Source organism: Bacillus rossius, assembly GCF_032445375.1.
Source record: "Bacillus rossius redtenbacheri isolate Brsri chromosome 9 unlocalized genomic scaffold, Brsri_v3 Brsri_v3_scf9_2, whole genome shotgun sequence".
NCBI lineage: Eukaryota > Metazoa > Arthropoda > Insecta > Phasmatodea > Bacillidae > Bacillus > Bacillus rossius.
The window spans coordinates 7,397,592-7,419,613 of record NW_026962013.1 but is presented as its reverse complement, the minus strand read 5'-3'; the positions used below and the strand labels follow the sequence as shown (position 1 = coordinate 7,419,613).

The 22,022-nt window shown below is 37.5% G+C and overlaps 2 protein-coding genes across 2 annotated transcripts; one reads left to right on the top strand and one right to left on the bottom strand.

Annotated features, from left to right (window-relative positions):
• Positions 1 to 1,764: 1,764 nt before the first annotated feature.
• On the top strand, positions 1,765 to 10,175 carry LOC134543165 (uncharacterized). The gene is made up of 5 exons (XM_063388035.1): positions 1,765 to 2,299; positions 5,524 to 5,676; positions 7,077 to 7,203; positions 8,951 to 9,051; positions 9,928 to 10,175. Exons 1-4 carry the CDS (start codon positions 2,191 to 2,193, stop codon positions 8,988 to 8,990), a joined length of 429 nt encoding a protein of 142 aa, XP_063244105.1. The 5' UTR covers positions 1,765 to 2,190; the 3' UTR covers positions 8,991 to 9,051; positions 9,928 to 10,175.
• A 1,417-nt stretch (positions 10,176 to 11,592) lies between these two features.
• LOC134542783 (probable inactive peptidyl-prolyl cis-trans isomerase-like 6) lies at positions 11,593 to 20,689 on the bottom strand. The gene is made up of 7 exons (XM_063387301.1): positions 20,349 to 20,689; positions 18,864 to 18,956; positions 17,620 to 17,808; positions 15,853 to 15,915; positions 14,396 to 14,513; positions 13,727 to 13,910; positions 11,593 to 11,906 (listed from the first exon to the last, which is right to left on the bottom strand). The coding sequence occupies exons 1-7, from the start codon at positions 20,433 to 20,435 to the stop codon at positions 11,615 to 11,617; spliced, it is 1,026 nt and encodes a 341-aa protein (XP_063243371.1). The 5' UTR covers positions 20,436 to 20,689; the 3' UTR covers positions 11,593 to 11,614.
• Between the last annotated feature and the right edge of the window lie 1,333 nt (positions 20,690 to 22,022).

Here is a 22,022-nt window from a genome sequence, read left to right as displayed (position 1 = left end):
ACCCAATTATTTCAATGAAATCACTTTACGACAGTGACAAGGTTTGCTGTGGTTGTAGAACTTCATTCAATTAAACATAATTCAGACCTCAGTATTCCATCTTGAAAACTTTATTATTTACAATAAAATTGTTTTTCAGCCCCAACTTTAAAGACGTATACCAGCCTTGGAACGCACCTTAGACCATAAGGCAGGGTACACGCAGAATGAGGCGCACACGACTTGACATGTCTGTTAGTAGTTGACTTCCGTCTAGTTACACATGAACGATGCACCCAGAATCAGACGCGGTACGACGCCACAAAACTGTCTCGATCAGACACGCGAGGCGACAACATCGGACGACTGCTCCAACTTGGTCGCGAGCAGACTGTCTGATGGCTGCCAGTGTTCCGCGCACGTGGGAGTGTAAAATGTTTGTCGACAAAGGCATGCCGTAGTGTGTTTGTAGGTGATGAGTTAAATACTGTTTTTCATTGTTGCTTTAATTTGAGTAAACATTCACTTGTAAAATATTTTAATTTATTTTCCCTCATTATGGAGCTGAATGCAGATCGATTACTATGTTTAGTACAGGAAAGACCTATTTTATATAATCCGATCTTTGAAAGAGTATCACGTCAAGAATATGCTTTCAAGTCTGCGGGAAGAAATAAAGTAAGGAAAATACGGTGTTGAGCTTGTCGCGAGGCATTGCGTGGTGCCGCGACATGTCAGGTCGCATCTTGTATGATTCAGAGTTCATCCAGCCTTAGTCGTATAATGTTTTCAACTTACTTGTCTGATTGAACGTGCAGCGGATGTATGCTGGGCAGTTTCAGACTCGGGCTATGGTGAGGTCACATTGTAGGCTGTTATATACCCACATATTTTAAAAGGTTGGATGTAACTTGACCACAGCAATCTCTTATCTACTATCCAACTTGAAGAACTGATGTAGCACTTACCACTGGGAACTGCGTGCAGTTTGTAGCCCAAGTGAGACAGCCATGTTTATACAGTTGTGAAGGAAACTCTGCAAGAACCTGTCGGCTGACGAACACACGCTCAAAACAGGAACGACGGTAGTGACTCATTATGCAGTGGCGACAAGCCTAATATGTTGTGCGTGTGTGTGCCTCTGTCCTGTTTCCTTTGCGACCTTGGCGAAGAACAGTTGCGATTTGCAATTTTAATCACAACTTTGCATGTTGACAGACTACTTCCGCATTACGACTGTGGCTTACCCTGTGTGAACTACAAGTGTATTTGTCGAACACTTGTGTAGGTGTAGTTCACTTGTGTTCTGAAAAAATGCTCTTTATATACAATCACTAGTGGCTAGTTGGAAATAGAAATATTCTTGTTTAAAGACAGGGAAAGAATAGGTTTAAATTATTAATTTGTAAGTTTAGTCAAATAATACTACCTCTTCAAGCTACTGCTAAAGTACGGTAGTCTGTAAAACACGGATATATGTTTGATTCAAAGAGAACATTAGAATTTAAAAACTATATTACATTCAAATGAAGGGAGGTAATATTTGATACCATTTAGAGACAAGTAATTATTATTGGTCTTTTTTTCTCCTAATTTAATAACATTCAATGTTCATATTTGAATATATTTTAGCTGAAAAAAATTTGATTAATGCAAAAAAAAATTATTTTTCATCACAATGTAGGGGGAAAAAAAATACAGTATAACCTTTGATTTGTGTATAATTAGGCATGTCACATTTTTTTAAGGCTGATATTTGTAGTAGATGAAAAATGAATATGCTGTTTCTTTGTGATTGTATAATAAATAAATACAATAATTTTAGTTCTCAGTCAGTTTTAAAAATCAAAAACATTTGGAATTAATTAATTTTTTTGGCCAAAACTTTGAAGAGAACTTCATTGTTAGTTAAACAATAAACTGATGGAAGAGAGGAGAGTGATGGCCTCAACACTGGCAGCGCCCGACCGTGTGTGCTCCTGACGCACGGCTCTGGCAACAAGACTGTTGTTTGGACCGAGTGTTATCAGCGGCTCGGTGGGTGATGACCTCGCGGACGGGTCGTCTGGAGGTCGCCCGTCAGACCGCCTCCCTGCGCTGCAGTCTCCCGCCAGCTGCCTTCGCTCCGAGGTCCGTCGCGTCTCCCCCCGCCTGCTGCTGCCGCCGCCGTCCGCCGTCTCTCCTCCCGCCCAGGATACCCGCCCCGTGCTGATGGTGACGGGTCCCGCTTGCTGTGACAAGGATAGCTTTCTCGAGGGCCGTGCCCCGCCGCTGAGTCCCAGGGGCGACCTGGAAGACGCTCTGTTCGACTTCTGCTCTGGTGAGGACAACCGCGTCGCCCTTTCTTTAAGACACCGTGAACACTGTGTAACGTTGCAGAACCCTGCCCTCCTAATTAAATATTTTTCTTTTAAACTATTTTTTATGCATGTAAATATTTCTTAAATAATCTTTATAATTATATTTTACCATTTTCATGTATTTTAGGGTTGATGTTTGCACTTGCTTTAATTATGTTTTTAAGAGGTTATTTTGTATTTTATTAGACATTTTTAATCATTACTATTTTTTATGTAATTATTCACAAATGAGCCGCTGTACTAGATTTTTGCCTGTTTAGGCCTACTTTTTCAGGTTATTTCTAAATGATTTTAAAGATGATTTTGTAAAGTAATTTGTATTATAATTGCTGTTCTTAAATTTAATTAACGTGTTGTATAATGCTAGAACAAGGGACTGTGTCTGGTGTGATGGTTAGAAAGAGAGGCATGAGAGGCCTGTAAGTGTGAGTGAGAAAGAAACAATGCTAGCTCGCCAACAGAGATAAAAGCTGGGATTCCCCACTGGTCGTGGGAAATGTGTGATAACTGCTGTCTCACGGTGTGGGAGAGAGAAGGAGAATGTAAAGTCCCTGGCTCTATGGAGAGAAAATTGTTTTCAATGTATGTTTTGTCTTCTGATTGGCTTGTATCTTGTAGTGTGAATGAAGCGTGCGTGTGATTGGTCGGTGAGGTCATGTGGCTTCTCCTCCCTGCGTGGAGGAGACGTGTCATGAGTTCATCAGTAGTCGTCCGTCGAACGCTGCACGATTGGGTCGTGTTCGGTGGCTTCTCGCCAAAAAATGAAGTAATTTGCTGGAGAGATAATTTAATGTTGGTGGTCAGAGCCAGGCCGAGTATTAAGTTAACCTAATTTTTTTTTTATTTCATTCGGATAGTACCAAATTAGAAATTGCGGCCACCTTCGTCGGCATTTGGCTCGGGGCGAAGTTCATTTTCGCTGGGTGCGGCCACGTTTGAGGCCGCACTGACTTCGTGTACTTCCAGTAAAAACATTACTGAAGGACGCTATTTTTTCGTTAATTCTCATCACGCGAACTGCGAGCATTTTTCGACTGGCAGATGTATGTGGAATGAGTGAGCAACCTCTTTTGGAAGTGTTTGGATTCGTCTGTGCATTCTATTGTGAAAAAATAAAACAAAAACTAAAATTGGCGGAACATCTGTTTATTTTTGTATGTAACGAATCGTTATAACTGTATCCGTTTCGTCTTTAAAGAAATGAGTTAGGGTACTGAGGCTACCAGCGTAGCGATGCGCAGTTCCGAGGCACTAGACTTTTTTATTCCAGAGGTCCTGAGCTTCAATCCGAATCCAAGCCCTCTCCTCCTGATTTTTGGTTTTTCCACGGTTTCCTCGAATCTCTTCAGTCAAGTGCGGGGGATTGTTGTTTTGCTATTGGCCACGGACAAACCTTCCCCCCTTCCCTCCGATGTTCCCGGTCTTGTGTCCTTGTGCGTGCCGTCTCTGACGACCTTGCTGTCGACAAAATGTAAAGTTGGCGGTGGGGGGGTTCTAACTAATTCTAAACTAATTCCTGTGGATTGTTTGGGATTGAATTGCAGATGTGTTCGTGATTATGGCCAACCATTCAATGGAGTAGAATTTAAAATACTGTAAAATGGTGTGAATATGTTTTTTAACATATTTTGAAACAAAATATAGCAATAAACACAGAACTATCACTAGAACTATTAAAACAATGTATACATTTTTCTGCTATATTATGTTTCAAAATAAATATAATGTTACAAACTTTTGATCCTATTCCATTTTCCATTAATGCTACCCAGAAGTAAAAAAAAAAAGTGATAACTTTCTGTTTTCATGTATTATTATGGAAATAGCAAATAAAATTTTTGTTGGCCAATGCTACAATTAATTTTCTTAGTTAAATTTGTAGTAAAAAAAAATAGTGAAGATGACAATAATAATTTTTAAAAAATTGTTTTTGGAAATGCATTTAACTTTAGGAGCTGGGAAAGGGAGGGAGGGAGGGGGCTATAACAGTGATACTGGCTGATAAGACATTAATCTATGAACTGTTCTCTGGCTTGGAAGTTTTGTCCCATTTGAATCCCAGCCTGAGTTCAATGCTCTTGAACCATAATAATTTCTGAGTTAATTTTCGAGGAATGGATCTTAGTTCTACTGCACGAGGCAATTTCTGTTTAATGACTAGCTAATGCCTGGCACGCATTGCAATGGCTCTATAATTTTTTTTTGTAAATTGTTTGAAGTAGGTACACACGTATAAAGTATCTGTCCATCTCTATGTATACCTCTAGTTCTATCTACACGCACACACACATATATATATATATGTATATATGTATGTCTCTCTCACATAGATATGCCTATTCCCTCGCTAGTGTCTATATGTCACTCTGTAACAATGAAAATATTAAAAATCTATGTTTTTACCTTTCTATATTTTTATTAATCTTTTTACCTGTCACAGGTGTTTCATATAGGTATATAAAAACACACACGTATTCTAATGCAACGTTGTGTCAAAATTTCAAAGCCATCAGTGAATAACTTTCATAGATTTAAGATTTAGAACGAACAAATATTTATATTTTTATTTATATAGATCAGTAATACACCGTTATATTTCAAAATGTGTGGTGGTCGTGGTGGTCGTGATAGGTAAGTCATAATTTTGTTCAGGAACACGCTAAACTGAACTTTGTGTTTTTAGTTGGTTAGTTTCTGTGACTGCATGGAATTGTAAGGGAACATAACTTTGGAGGCATTTTATTTCCAGTCCCAGCAACAGGGCTTGAAGTTGACACCTAAATATCATCTTTAAAGTTTTAGTGCAGTGATGGTGTACTGCTGCTATATGAATTTAAATGTATGTTTTCCATTACTTTGTATGAATCAACAAATAACATAAATGAACAACACGATTGATTTAAAAAAAAAAATTCTGGACAAAACAAAAAAAATATTCAAAAGACTCTGGTCTAGGAAGTCAACAGTAACCCTAGCAGTCAGTAGCCATAGAACAATTGGCAGAAACAAACACAAAACCATAAAAAAAAAAATCAACAGTATTCTTAATTAATATATATTACTGTGATGATAATCATTGTCATAGACCCGCTCATATAAAGTTTTACCGTCGAGAAACATGCGTACTCTACTGAAAAACTTGTATTGTAGAATTAAATGGTTTCTGTGTTCTGTTGCTCTGCAGGTTGTTACGAGTTCAGAATGGCTTCGATCCCACAAGGTGCATATGCTGCTAAAAAGATCCGTGCTTGCATTGATAATAAAACTATGTCAGTTTCTAATATGAAGGCATCTGAAAAATCCAGTTCTCATCAGTATTTTGCATATGCTAAGAAAGGTAATTTTCATTGCTCTTCAGTTATTAATGATCAATCTATTTATTTACAAATTATAAGTAGTATGTTAATAATCCAATTACTTCAGTGGGTTTTAAAGATAGCAATATTCAGGTATTTCATAGATTCCAAAGCTCATGTCGATTCTTAACTCGATTTCCTGCTCAATTCCGAATCTGCAACATTGGGTTACAAAATTTGAAATTTTAAGATAATTTACACAATTTAATGTATCATTACGTTATTGTCTAATATAGCATTCAGATGAATAAAAGATTCCAAATTTTTAGTACATAATTCTCTATTTCTACACAATGTTTACCCCTAGAAAGTATGTAGTTATAGAAAAACCATACATCTGATTTGCCTAATTGAAAATATTTCCAGTTTTTCTGCACTTCACTCGACAGCCTAGTGACTGTTATCAGATGGAATTAAATTCTAATTACCAATGCTTCAGACAGTTTTTAAGAACTTCAGATTCTACCAGTTGAAAATAAAATTGTAGATTTCTGCTAAAAATAATTTTTGCTAAATTGGAAAAATATTGAAATTTTTTTGTGAAATTATAAAATATGGCGACAAAAATGGGTTTGAGGCCCCTTGATTCCTGATCCAGTCAACACTTGTGGAATCATGAGAATGGAAGAATCGAGGAATCGACTTTGACGTAACGACTTCGAACCTTTTTTCATAATTGGGATGGCAAGACAGCTTGTACGTGTTAAAGAGTGAAACGCATGAAAGTTTATAATCCTAGAATGGATAACAACTTCATTTATGGGTTAAAAACGGTGATAGCTGGTAACTAAACCATATTTAGAAATGTGCAAGGTCTGTAGCTGAAGGCACGATGTCAGTCCGGACTCCTGTCGCACCAGTTGTGCTGTAACTGCCGGCCGTGTGGTTCTGCTAGGAACAATATCATGTTGTGGATTGCAATAAAACTGAAATAACACCGAAATGCAAGTTGTATCATGGAATTAAGTAGCATTTAGCCAAAACATAATTCAAATCATAAAAAAAATAATATTTTAAACCATTAATGCTTGCTAATTTATTTTCATTGTTCTGAATTAACTGTTTTAGACAAATGTAATGAAAATTGATATACAATAAAAATGAGGCATGTTAATTTTACCCATATCTTGGTGCAGTAAGTATTACAAAGCATGTTTTATAAAAATAAAACCACGAAATGTTGTCTCCGGGTATTGCACAGAACGCCCAAAGCTCACGGAAGTGCACGTAGGTAATAACAACGGTGGTTGTGATGGGACCGTCCCACGAGCACTCGCGTCTCCTGGAACAGTGGTGGCTGGAAGTGGAGGGGGGGGGGGGTGTCTCGTAGTTACAGTTTGTGGAAGTGCAACTCAGGCGTGTCTCATAATTTTGCCCCCAGACTTTGAGTACTTGCCAGCCAAGTACAATGGCAAGATGATGAACAGCATCTGGGGCCTGTACAACAGGTACTCGGTGCACAACATGAAGAAGATAACGGATGGGGATAGTAGCACGGTCCAGCAGTGGTGAGTTCACGTGTGTGTGTGTGTGTTTGTGTGTGTGTTTGTGTGTGTGTGTGGTGTGTATGTGTGTGTGTGGTGTGTGTGTGTGTGTGTTACCTTCGACGCCTTCCTATTTAAAAAATAGGGGGACTAGGTGATGCTGTGTTCGATCCCAGATGGGGTTTATGTTGAAGTACTTGTGCATCAGCTTTTTTTTTTTTCATATGATTATTCAAAGTTTGGCCATCAAATTTCTTTCCTGCTTCGCGTATGGTTTAAAGGCCCCTCGTACCTGTGTGCAGTTTTTCGGAAAAATTCTCGCAGTTTAAAAAATTGCTCAGATATCGGAGTGGTGTCTTGTCTGCAAAAAGCAATTAAGAATACGCTGAGGATGGATGGGTAGTTGTGTATTTGAATTGGGGTTTTTAAAAAATGAATTTTTAGAAGATGTGATTTCAGAATAATTTTTAAGCATGAAACTTTTGGTACTCTCTCTTGAAACCACTCAAGGGACTTGTATCACACCTGTATCTTAATTTCTCTGCCATATAATGTTGTAGTTGCAGATCATATCTCATAGTTGCCCTACGCATGACAAAAATACTGCACGCCAGTACACAGCTTTGTGCTTAGAGACACTTACACACACTAGAAGCACTAGAGCTTCAGCCTTATCATCCTGCCTCACCAACACAAATACAACCCCAAACTAAGATTGGCTCCCAAATTATGGAAGATGAATACATACTTGTAGTATAATTTTTGTAACATTTATTTAGAGGGAATTTTATACTTTGACCAAGCAAGAACTTTTTTGTGTTAAAAGCTGAAACCCCTGGATTGTTCGCAAGTGGAAAACATGGCAGACGTAGCCATGCACCGGTGTGTTTTCTTACACATTCATTTTGTCAGTGCTCTATTTTCATCTTGCACCCCTCGTCATCTCTACTGACCTCCTTGTCTACGAGATCTCACATCGTAATTCATTCAGTCATCTATTTTAGTTTGAAATACAGAATTTAGGGATAGATGAGAGCCTTTACTTCCTTAATATATTTGTTTATTATTGTGTAATTAATTTACGTTTAGTTGTTTTAGGTCTCTCGCTGGAAGTTGTAGGAAAACTTTCCTTACATACTTTTATCATCTCGGATTACACACATTCTTTTCAAATCTTCTCATTTTGCATTTGCTCGTGTTTTACACAACATTTTTATATGGCACCATGCACGTGTAAATTTTTTCCCCATTATTGTTAACAAAAACTTTCTTTGCTTTAATGTTTAAGCTCTGAGCAAATATTTTTTAAAGCTTCAATCCTTCTGCTCAAATTTTGAAACAGAAAGCAGTATTCACACATGCACTTATGTTAAAACTATTCAAAGTTATTCTTTAATTGTGAACTTGAACCAACACACTACAAAACTTAACAGTTGATACTATTAAAATTTATAACTGCAACATTGTTTTATGGACATGCTGTTCCAAAGCAAGAAGAAAAACACTTTCTCATTGCTACTCTCTGCAAAATAATACTTACATGAAGGTTCTACTTAAAGAATCGAAACTAAAATTCAAAACAAGATACATATTATTTATTAATTTAGGAGATTCGAGGAGTGGCAATAATTCTTCTTAATCAATAGGAATTAAGAGGTTGCCGAAATGGGTATTGTGAATCGTAGATAATGTTTTTGATTGTAAGGTAAAGAAGTGGAGTTACGAGGATTGAGAACTAGGCTGACGATAGATGCTTGGTTCCGTCTTTTAGGAGCTCCCTCTCAGCTGTGACCTTGGCTCCTCCTTCGTAAGGAGAGCTTCTCGCGCAGGGTTGTCGAGAGGTCTGGGAGCTGCTGCACCGTGGGTAATATTGTACGTACCTTCCCACCCGTCCGTGATCCAGTTGTCGTCTTAGCACTGATGTTCTAACCTACAACTACATACTTAGATTTAAATGACAATGTAGAGTTACCTGCCTATAAGAAGAGAAATTTTTAGACGCTATCTTTGTAAATATTATTTATTAATATAACTTGAATTATAACTATTTACTTAAATAAACAGTGCATGTAACTCAGTACACGTGATAGAAGTTAAATTTCTTTGGCCATTCAAACCTCGACTCATAAGCGCTCGCTTTATATCTCTTCAGCATTAGATATATTTCAAAACAATGTTTCACGAAAACGTTTCATTAAAATTTCGGCCTTGAAATTGTAAATTGAAATTTTACTCTTTATCGCACCCAAAGAAGTTTCACTTCAAAAATATTTAATTATGCAGCTAACGCAATACCCATATAACACTGTTTAACAATACTAGAATAATACATACTTGAAAGAACACAATTTTCTTGCGAATATGGCACGTGGCACGATACACAAGAATAAGCTCAATAAGCTCAAAAGTGAATTGAGTATCGTTTGTCCTCTAACGTGCCAGAAGTTGGACGTACCCCACTATTGACACACAGTAGTGCCCGTGGCAGGCCTTTTGGGTTCGAAACCCGGCGGGCACCAACCTGATATTTGTGATTGGGAAATGTGAAAGGCCTTGCTGGTGGGTTAGCCCAGCGTACTCCTGTTCCCCGTACCGTCTAATGCCGTTGTTGCTTCATTGTAAGACCTTATTTCACATCAGCCAAGTCACTACCTCATAATTCTGTTCAAACAAAATCATCTAGTCATAAAATAAATATTTATATTTATTTATTTTTGATTTTAATGCACTTTGTTTCTTCCTTTCCAGACGCTGTGCTGAAGCTGTGATTCTCGGTAGTTAGAAATGTAATTGTTGTGTCATTAATCAAACACATTTGTACTGACTAAAAATAATGTGATATTTTTGTGAAATGTTATTGCATACTGCATTATCATGTACCTCATTACATAATTTTTTTTATAGTGAATACTAATGTTAAGCAGATTTTAATGACAATTTTAGTACTATTGTTAGTGTACTGGTTCATTAATTTTTAGAATAAAATATTAATTTATTTCTGAGTTTCTTTAATACTCCACTAATTAATTCCACAGTCTGTTTATGCTGATTCTAGTTCGCAAAATGTTGTGTCATGTGGCTTTGTTGACTTTGGGAACAATGTTTTAAATTTAGTTTCATCTCATGTGTCTTTGCCACATAAGACTAACACTTTAATGGGCACTGTAAATTTTTTTTTATATAAAAAAGTAAATAATTTCTGATTGACACCAGTTCAAATGTATGCTTCGACACTAAACAACGGAACTGTTCTCAAATCTTTGCAAATACAATCATGAGGGAACCTACGTGATTGTGATGGAGAACACAACTAAGAGAAATTAAGGCACTGTTTAACACACAATATTGATTTTTTTTTACCTTATCATAGGTATTATTTTTGGGCTATTTCTGTAATTTAACATATTTCAACCCCTTGAGTTGTGCAAGTTTTCGTAATTATTATTACAGGAATGACTTTTTACAGCTATTTTGTGTGTGTGTGCGTGCATGCGTGCGCACATATTTTTGAAATGAAACTTCTTTGGGCACGATGGGAGTAAAATTTCTAGGCCGAATTTTAATTCAACGTTTTTGTGAAACATATTAAAGAAATGTTGATAAAATGACAATTTATTTCGATTGTGAGACTGAGCTTTAGGACCACGAGAAAATTCACATGTAGAGATATGTTGACCTTAATGCACCAAAAGAAAAGCATTTTGTTTAAAATAAGACACTCTATTAATATTCTGTAAATTGATGATGTCGCAAGTTGGGACCAAACAAGTCTGATGCAGCTAGTATTCATTTCAACTTTTATTTGAAGTCTAATCTGCAGCAGACCAGCCGGAGGTATCCCGGGGCTTGGAGCTAAAATAGCAGCCGGGCCCTCCCCTTTACTACTACAGAGTGTGGGGCGAAGTGCACTCACTTGCCGCTCTACTTTTATGTTAAACAAATTATATAAAAAAAAAAGTATTTTTCAATACTGTTAGATAAAAACTTAAGTCTGATGTAGCTAAATAGAACTTGGATGGTCAATTGATATTGCTGTGAGTAATTATAATGAAACTCGACCAACCCATTCGCTTGCCACCAAGGCGATCCGGGTTCACATTCCAGTGGACGCCACACGAAGGGAAAATTTGCGGACTTTACAATGAGGAGTGCTCTGATATCCCTGCTTGCACTGTATTGCTCCGTCCTGTATTCTCAAACCTCGGGCGAGCCAGCAGTTACGCCTGTCTCCACCGGTAGGGCAGCTGGCTTCAGTTCATGCCACAAGGGAAAAAATAAAAAGCATGTGAGCAAAGTTGTCGCGGTCGAGTGAGGTGGCTCAGTAGTAAGACAATAGACTCCCTTGAGACGACCCGGGTCATCAAGAGGATCTTTCCAGTCATCTTATGGTTTTCCCAAATAAACCCAGGCTGATTTTCTTCCCCACAAACTCAGTCTATATTGAGTACATCCCTTGGTTGTACAAAGTGGCAGAGAGTCTGCTGTCAACGTCGCGGGGATCGGTCACGTTGCCCTCCAGCCCTCTCTCGAAGGTCACCGAGTCCGTCCTGGAGACCACCGCCTGCAGCGTCAGGTCGATGATCGCCTCGGCCGTCTGGCGCGGCGTCAGCACGTGGCGGGGGTGCAGCACCCCGCAGTCAGCGATCCTGACGGCGCTCAGCGGCTTCTCGTAGTACGTGTCCACGCTCTCTATGGCGGCCAGCAAGTCCGCTCCCGCAACCAGCTGCCTGGGGCCGTGCCAGAACAACCTACCTACCTACCTACCTACCTACCATACCATTTCATTATCGACATAACACTCTTTCTTGTTAACACGTGTGTAGGGACCGGAAAAATTCGCGGATTCAATGACCTCTAGGATAGCCTCCATTATCCTCTGCACTTCTCGAGTAAACACGCGTGTTCATCGGTTACTAAATTGTGAGTCGTCTCCACTGGGTAGCTTGTGATTCAACGCTTCTTCGGTCGATGGTCTCTCGTTTGCCCGGAGAGCTCCGGTTAAACCGCGGGCCAATAGCAGAACCAGCAGTATTATACACATGTTTGAATTTAAGCCTTATCACGAAATGAATCCGCAATTTTTTTCCGGTCTCTACACATGTGTTATTTGAACGACTACCGGTTTTGCTCGAACAGCGATTTTAGTTCAGTACCACGTTCCAGTTGATCTTTACTGTTTGCAAACAAGCCTTGAGTTGACCATCAGTACTCTTATGTATTATTGAAGTATTAATTATTACAATTTATTCTTAAGAATTTTGTATATGGTGCACTAACAATTATTTGAAAGATTTTTAATGCACCCTGACTTCATAAAGTTTGATAACCACTGCTCTAGACACTCGTACTCATGTAAACCACGTGATTGGACATATTCAAACATTTCAACTACCTATGCTGCCACAACTTAAACTGTACTTTGAATCTCTGGTAATGGTTCACACGAAGGCCGACCCAACGGTTGTGTGCATCTAACTGCAAGCAGGTCTCAAAACTCGTGAACACAGAAACAGTACCTACCTTGTCGTCAAATCCCCCTCCTCGCAATACTAAAATTTATGCGCAGCAAGTTTATTAACCACATATTTTGGAGCTCACCATAATCCTGTCACTCAAAACCCTCTATGCGTAGAAGAAAACTTCTCTTTAACTATTTTAATATAGCTTTAACATCTAGACATCAATCTTTGTGTTTACCTTCATATTTATTGCTTTGTGCTTACGTCTAGGGACAAGATTGTATGGTAAATTGCGATAAAGCCAAAATAACACAGAAATGAAACAAAAAAATCATGAAATTAATCAGCATATTTAATCAAAACTCAACAAAAACTAAATATTTTAAAATATTAATTAAATGAACGTAAATATTTTTAAATTCATTACAAATTTTTATTTTTTATTTTGATTGTTAACACAAATAACATTCACGCTACATTAAATTTTTTAATTGGTTGTTTTTCACGTTTTGCTGAATATTCGTAGATACGTATCACTTCTCAAAATGGCTACGTGCACATCAGTACAAACAACTGTCAACAGGTGGTGCTAGTAGTAAAATATTTCCGATACTAGCCATCAGAAATGCATCCTTTACAATATGGTCTCATTTGCTAAGGGATGCAGCGATTTATGTGCTATTGACACATCTCAAATGTATAGGATACAGCTAAGCTGGCATGAGACCCTAAGTGGAGAAGCAAAAATAATTCAGTGGTAGGTGGTGTGGGAGCACTTCCAGAAAAAGCCATTTGCCACTGTCAAAATTCTCGGTGTTTGTAAATGCACCCATGGATGAAACTCCCTCAAAGTTCTCGTTATGACAACAGGCAGTCGTGAAAAATCACAGTTTTGCCAATCAATTTAAACATTTTAACCTTGAAAAAATATTTACTTCTTTGCAGATGTATTAATTTTTTTTTTAAAAGCCATTTGCCTAGTTTAAAGCAGCAATAAAAGGCAAGTTTAATGTTTCTATTCCATTCCAATTCATCCACAGATTGTCGCAACTCGAGCGGAGGTCCGTCGGACTGCTGGCAATACTCACCCGAATGCTACGTAACGGTAGTCCATCCAGCACGACGGGTTGAGCGTTACAAAGAACTGCTTGCAGTTGGTATGCCTGCCATCGTTCACCATCGAAAGCACCCCGCGTCGATTGTGGTTGATGCAAAAACTTTCGTCAGGAAAACTTTTACACTGCTCACACACCTCACGCCCATCTTCGGCAGCTGAAATGTCAGCCAATTAACTATCAAGATTGCTAGTTTCTTATTAATTGACATGGTGTTGTGTACAGCACTAGGTAATTTGAAGAGACTATTTTTTTTAAACCCCCATTAAATTCTACATTGTTCCAAGGATAGCTTAAATAGGCGACTTCATTTTCTACTGTCAGCAAGATGTTTTCATGCACATCAGCACAATGTGATGTGTCGCTTTTAAGTACAACCTTAAACGTATGTTACAAGACAATATCCACGTTACCATAATTTTTGCCATTCTGAGTTGCTTGTTATAACACGCAGCATATTTGCTACACTCAACATGTATATAACACATTCATTAAAGTAGACAAAATTAATTATAGTTTCATAGTTCGTTAGCGAATAGCAGTTTCATTTGAATACTGTATGGAGGTTTACTTAATTTCTCTTGCAACCACTACACAAGCTGCCAATAGTTAAACTGCCAGGAACAAGAAGTCATGACTCACCACCTCCTTGAATCCAGCCGCGTTTGCACACACGGTGGAAACGAGTGGACTTGTAAGCCTTGCTGGCACAGAAGTTCTTGAATATCTCGCAGGTGTCTGGCAGCAAATCAGAGTACAGCTGGGGAACACAGCACTGCACATTGATACCAACAGAGACACACACTTGCAGTCGAGACAAGACAGGCTAATTATAATTAGGGAGGACCTTCTTAGGACGAAAGAATTATTACATTATTAGAATTCTTTTGTAACTCAGGTTTATCAAACTTACTTCAACTCTCTTAAAATACCAATTTTGATATAGTTAATTTATAATTGTTTACTTAGATTTTATATTAATTTTTACTTTGATAAAAATTAAATGAATTCTGTTTTGCTAACAATATATATTTTTTTAATTTAATTCAAAGTGATTTTTTTTTTGCTACTACTAGTTTTTTGTTACAAATATTTCAAATTTATGTATTTTTTTTTCAAGATCTTGAATTAAAAATAAAATTGAGAGCAAGTGAAAATAAAAAGATAACTATCATTACTGTCTATTACTGTTAAATTAAATAAAAATATGACGATTGTTAACTGTGCTAATAATAAAATAAAAGCACCAGACTCGGATGCGAACCTGAGTTGGTGGTACTCAGGGGCGTAGCCAGGGGGGGGTTTTAGGGGTTCAAACCCCTCCCTTAGCCCCAAATCTTTAATTAAATTTCTTATTCTTACTCAAACAAAATTCATATTAAAAATTAATAAAATTTTTACCATTACAATATTTAAATTTAAGTACCGAAAACTGCTAAAATAGCACTATTTTACACCTTAAAATCCAAATTTTCCCGGGGGAGGACCCCCGGACCCCCCGCTTTAATACGGGGGGGGGGGGGGGGCATGCTTCTTAACACCCCCCATACACAAATCCTGGCTACGCCACTGGTGGTACTGGCACTCAGCCTTTCCCAACGGGCCAGGTACTCCATACCGACCGCAGTACTGAGAGAGGTCCTTAAACCGCGTGCTTGCCCTGCTGCCTGTCCATTGTTAGCACACCAAGTCAAGATATGCTTCACTTTGATGCTCCATTTATATAGCTGTCAACTCTTTAAAACGTGTAAGCGTGAGCCTGCAAGGACGTAATGCAGATAATAAAGTGTGTTCTTGACCACGAGGGAGTGTGTGTGGGGGCGCCTGAAGAGCCCGTGAATGTTCAAATTCCTCAGCGTTACCTGACATCATGTCTCCAGACAGAGCCTTGAGTCGGGTCAGCCACGGCGCTCATTACAACTGAGTCATCACTGGACTCCCTCGCTAGACTCCCTCCCCTTATCCCCATCCAGTTTGGTACTCAGTTCAGTCCAACTGGAACCTTTCAATGATCCAAACACTGGCTGATCTTACATAACTCAGGTCTTCTTCCCAACAGTTCCAGCAACACAGTTCACTCACACTAGATGCAGACATACCTTGAATATGAGAGCTCCTTTCATCCCGTGTTTAATCCTCACGATGAAATAAACAAATATTCTCTGAAACGAATAAAACAATCAATTCATTGACATGTACCTTAAAGGTGCTTTAATAATTCAAAACACAGTTTTAACAACAATTAAAAACATACCAGTTTTTTTTTGTTTGTTTTTTTTTGTTAAGTTTGAACTACAATAGTTAAGATGGTGTATTGATCTGATTCGTTCGGTCGATGGCCATGCAGATGAGCACGGGAGATCACGGCAGACCGGCTCTTTTCGTATTCCGTTGTCAGCGATACCGTCTGCAGTCAGCAGGAATAACGCCATCTACACTGCCTGATTAATTGCAACCCTCTTCACAAGTAGGGATGGAAAATGTTTTATCAGTAAATTAACTATTTATGTCAAAAAAAGTATAATTTTTTTTTTAAAAAGTGTGCGATGTACTGACCTAACTTGTTCAATGCAATAATATGATGTTATGAACAGTGAAATTAAATTGAAGAAGAATAAAAACTACCTGTCTTACAGGGTAGCCTCACATGAAAATGCTTTGCCCCACAGCAGTATAAAAATGCACATTCAACTAAGCTAGGATACATTTATCTCCATACGAAGGCTTGCTGGGCGTTGCATCGACCACACGGGTGTCTTAGCACTTGCAACTAGGTCCAAGTTTCTGCAACTGTTCCCAATGTGTAGTTGCTTACAGTAAGCTACATTACTAGAGACCTGCAAAATTCGCGGATTCATTGACCTCTAGGATAGACTCCACAGTCCTTTAAATACTCGCGGAAATGACACCTGTTCATTGGCTACTGACGCGTGAGACGTCTCAACTAGGCTGTCCGTAATTCGGCACTTTCTTGGTTTAGTGTTTCCCATTGGCTCACAGTTCCCCGGATAAAATGTGGGCCAATCGCAGAAGCGGTACAAAGGTATAGTTGTTTTGATGCTAGCCTATCGCGAAATGAATCCGCGAATTTTGCATGTCTCTATACATTACACTAGCCCGAAAGACTCAATACACTGGAGAAACAACCTGGCACGAATACCAGATGATTAACATCTAGATCATGAGTGGTAAGAACTTTGAATGGACCAGACAGCTACAGGACACTGTTCTGCTGTATCACATAAGAGGAAGGAGGAGGGGAGGGAGGCAAAATGCTTTTCCCCAAAGCCCTGGATGTGAATAGTAAGCGCGTGTAGCTTGACCGTGACAAATGGTAGCCACTAACATGGTCTTCAGCTTAAATTAAAATTAGTGATGGGTCACATCCTAATTTTCTCAATCTGAATCTTGAATCAGAGAGAGTACCTTGAATATATCCCTCGAATCCAAATATAGGTGTCAAAGGTCAAAAATGAAACAATGTACAATAAATGAAAAATATTTATTAACTATGGTGTTAAAACATTCTACCCTTTAAATGGTTGTTTCACTATTTAAGTTTCCAGAATAAATACATATTGTTATGTTACTTATATACTGTAGTTATAAGTTAAAAGCATAATTTTCTGGGGAAAGGCAAATGGATAGCTATGAAAAAATAAAATTGACCTAGTAAACAACAGAGGTTATCTATCAGTGTTGAATTATTTAAATTTCCTTTAGTATTTTCCTTCAAATCTTTTTCCTCAAGTATGAAATCCTTTAATACTAAGAATCTGATGGTATTTGAGGATTTGAATATTTGATTGTCCCATTCCTAATAAAATTGTAAAATGTACTTCATTAAGATATAAAAATTCACTTACTTTCGTGCTGAGGACATATCTCTCGAAATCCAGCACACATTCATCCTGGAAATAAGAATCTGGAACTATGGCACTATACAGAAATTTGGAGTCAATGTGTTTCAAAAGCTCTCTGTCGCCGCCGATGAACTTCTTGTCGCAATACACGGCTACAGGCCGCCTCAGGGCCCACAGCCGACCACCAAATTTCTGCGGGGAAAACAAAACAGACTGTTAACTCTAAACAAACCAACCCTTGATTGCGTATCATTTACCACGTAAGAATACTTAAATGCAGTGGGGTGTGCAAGGGTTGATGAGGAAGGAAGGGGGGAATGGTTTTAAAGCAAACAGCAGGCAAAGTGTTTCTCTCCTTCCACCCCCCCCCCCCCCCCCCATATTTTTTAACCAAACCCAGCCTCCATGAAATAAAATTCTGTATATGCTCCAGCTTACTGTTGCATTGACAAACAAACTGAAAGTTTTGTACCTTCTTTTATTTTACTGACTTGTTTATTTCAGTGAAATGTCTTATGTACAATAATACTTAATTGGTGAAGTTATGAACTAAAAAAAATTGCAGAAATTAAAGAGTGTATTTGTAATATATGAAATTTTTATTGCTAGTTCACAAAGGTTTAAAGCATAAAATTGTTTGATTAAGATTAAAAAAATTTACAAGACCATCAACTGACTGCCAAAAGTGGCGATAGCAATTATTTCGTTACATAGTACTGAAACCCTCCGCAAATAACGTGAGCAGACAAACACATTTATAATAGCTTGAGCTCTTTAATTCAAATGTTTATGGTCAACTCATCGTCTTCTGATTTTAAATGACTCATGCAAACCAAATCTTGTTTTTTTTTTATAAAGTTGAATCGTAATTCTAATACGTAGGTACTTGATATGTGCATATCATCTGACATTTAAAGAATTTGCAACTCAACAACTCCTTTCATAACATTTATTAAATTTTTTTAAATTTAAACCTCAAATTCATCAACTCCATTTATAACAATTTAAGCTTTTAAAAAAATTACTGAAATTCATTACAATATAAGTATGCACACAGAATACCTAAGTTAAATGTAAACATGGTATATGTCTTACTTGAACGTAATATGTTTGTTGTTATGCGAGTCATCATAACTCTGCCATTGTTGTGAAAATTTCCCCCCTCTTATGTAGCCCTGTTATTTTAAGAAATATGAAACAAAAAAAAAGATGTTTCATTGAAGGAAAAGGTATGATTGATACTGTACCCTTCTCTGCTTTACAAGATATTCATTCCACTCAAACTCCGGCAAGCCACGAGCTACTGGTTGGGAATAAACGTGAGGCAATCGACTGCAGATCTGGAAAAAAAATTAAGAAATTGTAAAATTGTAATTAGTGGCAGAGCCGAAGGCATGCAAGAGGGAGGAGAAGACTGTGATAAAGTGAAGGATGAGGGAATGGTGCAGGGACAGAGGAAAACGAAGGAAGGTATTTTACTTTGATGATTCGGCGGCAGGCTGGAAGCAGTTGATGATGACAGTGATAATTCTACAGCAGCATTGATTTTTCGACCAAACTAAACTAGGAAATGGAATTTAAGTTTGTTTATACATTTCGTTTAGCCTTTGGTTGATACCATAAGTTTATGGAATAATTAATTTACTTACATATTTACAGTTTACATATCCAAAACACGCTACAATCTTAAGGTGAGACATTGATACACTGAAATATACACTGTTGTAGTCAGGCCACTGCGTTAGTACGTACTGTGTTGTTCAAGTGCTGGAAAATATCTTACGTCACTGCTTTTCCACAAAGTAAAAATAAAATTACGAAAATACCAATTTGCAACACTATAGAAGTTCCTGTATTTACCTTGAAAACAGTGTTAATAAATTCCTGCTAGTTTTTGAGAAATCACAGTTTTTTAGCTCACATTTCAATACCTGCACATTGCACTGCTGCCACCATTGTTTACTCGTGTCAGTTTGTGTGTTTGTTTCGATGAACTTTATTCAAATATTGTGAATGGTCGATTAGGTACGGTATGCTACATTAAAAATACATTCAAACATTGTGGACGGTTGGTTGGGTTGTTATAACTATGTATTTAAAAATTAAAAATATTTCTAATGGCTGCTTAGGAATTACCAATTAAAGATATGGCTATCCTGACCTAACAAACCATTCACATGTCACAGTATTTTTATGTAGCTATACTAACCCAACCAACAGTCTACAATATTTTTAAGTCAGTATTTTAAACATTGCTAACCTTATAAGTAATACAATTTCAACGTATTTTTAATGCCACTATACTAACCCAACCAACCGTTCAAAACATTAAGTACCTATTTTTTACATTGCTAACGTAACATGGGTAAACAATAAAACGTCCATGCACAGGTACTGTAATGTAAGTTGAAAGGGTGATTTCTCATGAACTATTATATATTTATTAATACTGTTTTCGGGGTATATACTGAAACGTTTCTAGTGTTGGAAAATGGTATTTTCGTAATTTTATTTTAACTTTGCAGAAAAGCCACGACATAATATATTTATACAAGTGCTTATCACTAACTAACAGTATGTTGATACTATGTTAATTCTGTTCAGGCCTTTTGCAGAAATACTTTGTTTAGGCATTGCATTACTTTTATATTTTATACACTTTAATATGAATCATATTCATAGTAGCTTACCTTAAATAAGTATAGCACAATAAAATCACAAAAAATGTTTACCTGGAGATAGTATATTGCTTTTTGATATGCCACAGATGTGATTAAACCAACAATCTGAAGAGAGATTCTTTGTCCTGAATTTATCATTTTTAATGTAATGTAAATAAAAATATGTCTAAAAATCAAATCAAAAATTTGTTGTGCTATTAAAAAGACTATGGCTTAAGGAAGTTATTGAAATACAGTTATAAAAAACAATTAAAAGATTTTATTTTATTTAACAATAAAAGATTTCGAAAATACAATGATTAAATCACGGACATTACTATGGACTAAATAAACAACCAAAACCTAAAGTCCGTTTTCGGTTTTCCCCGTGCGTTTCCCGCTGATTTCTTTGTACCATAGAAAGCGAGTGAAGTAGACACATACTAATGCAAAAAATAATGTATTGTAGTTTAACCGTGCTCTAGACATTCCCTGCAAGAATTTCCGAAGAAACAATTTTGGAATTATATGTGCTATGCAATTAACTTTATTTATAAAAGAGCTATACAGAAGAAAACTTTAGATCTTAGAAACTAAAAGTTAGTTTGAGTAACGGATGAAACTGCATGTGATAAAGGTATTACTCGAGTTCTATAGTTATAGTACCAAAATTTGTTTGATTAGCAGTACTAGTTGCGCCCAGGCAAAAACCTATAAAGCAATTACTCTATGAAAATGTTTATCTTTCTTATAAGTATAACTACTGTCGAACCAATAGTAATTAAACACATAATATAATAATTGGTTGTAATGGATACACTTACGAGGTGCAATTCTCCCGGTCCCTTATACCTTTAAAACCACCCACCCTCAAAAATTATTTTAGTATTGAGTGGTGAATGATTGTTAACCAGATGGGCAGTATTTTAATAAAAAAAATCCCTTGATGAAGATCTGTCAAAAACAGGGGTTTAGAATTTTCAAAATATTTTTTCGCAGGGGTTCATTTTGGTCAAGACCTAACCAGTTGGCCACTTAATACATTACCTAGTACTACTCTGAGATGCTTTTTATTTTTCTGCAATTTAACTGCATGTTTTACTTGCTCCGGCCACGAACATAACACAGACTTTTCATATCGCAAAAACTTTGCCACTAGGATTTTCCAGCATTGCTCATGTGGGGCCACCTGCAGGCTAAATGTTTTGACAAACCTTTGTATAAGTCATTTGATTGGAACTTTGCAGTAAGGCATTACAACATCCATTTGGTGCACCACTTGTAGGGGCCCTCTGCACCTAGGTTTTACACCAGATTGTGTCAGAGTAGTGTAACTTCTTGCACTATATTTAACTTCCATTGTCACTCGTACAGCATACTTAAGGGCCCTCCACCCAGTTTTAACACCAGATGGTGTCCGCTCTAGAGAGCTCATGTACTTTCATGCATTTTGTAAGCACTGTGTACTTTTTGTGTAATTGCCGGTAATCTGTCATCCCACTTGTACAACCCGTACCACATCTCTAGTACGTCACGATGAGCACCTGCTCAAGCACACGACAGGCTAGGGATCTGGACAGCACCATATATGATTAAATATAGTAATTGCAAGTTTTCTTTAATTCTTGAATCAGGGCATCCTGAGCTGCCTTAACATCTCAAGAAGCCTGTACTGACTGCGAGCCATCGTTCCGGCCACATGGCCAACACCCACCCCATGAGAGACTTTTGTGTAGGTACCAGGGC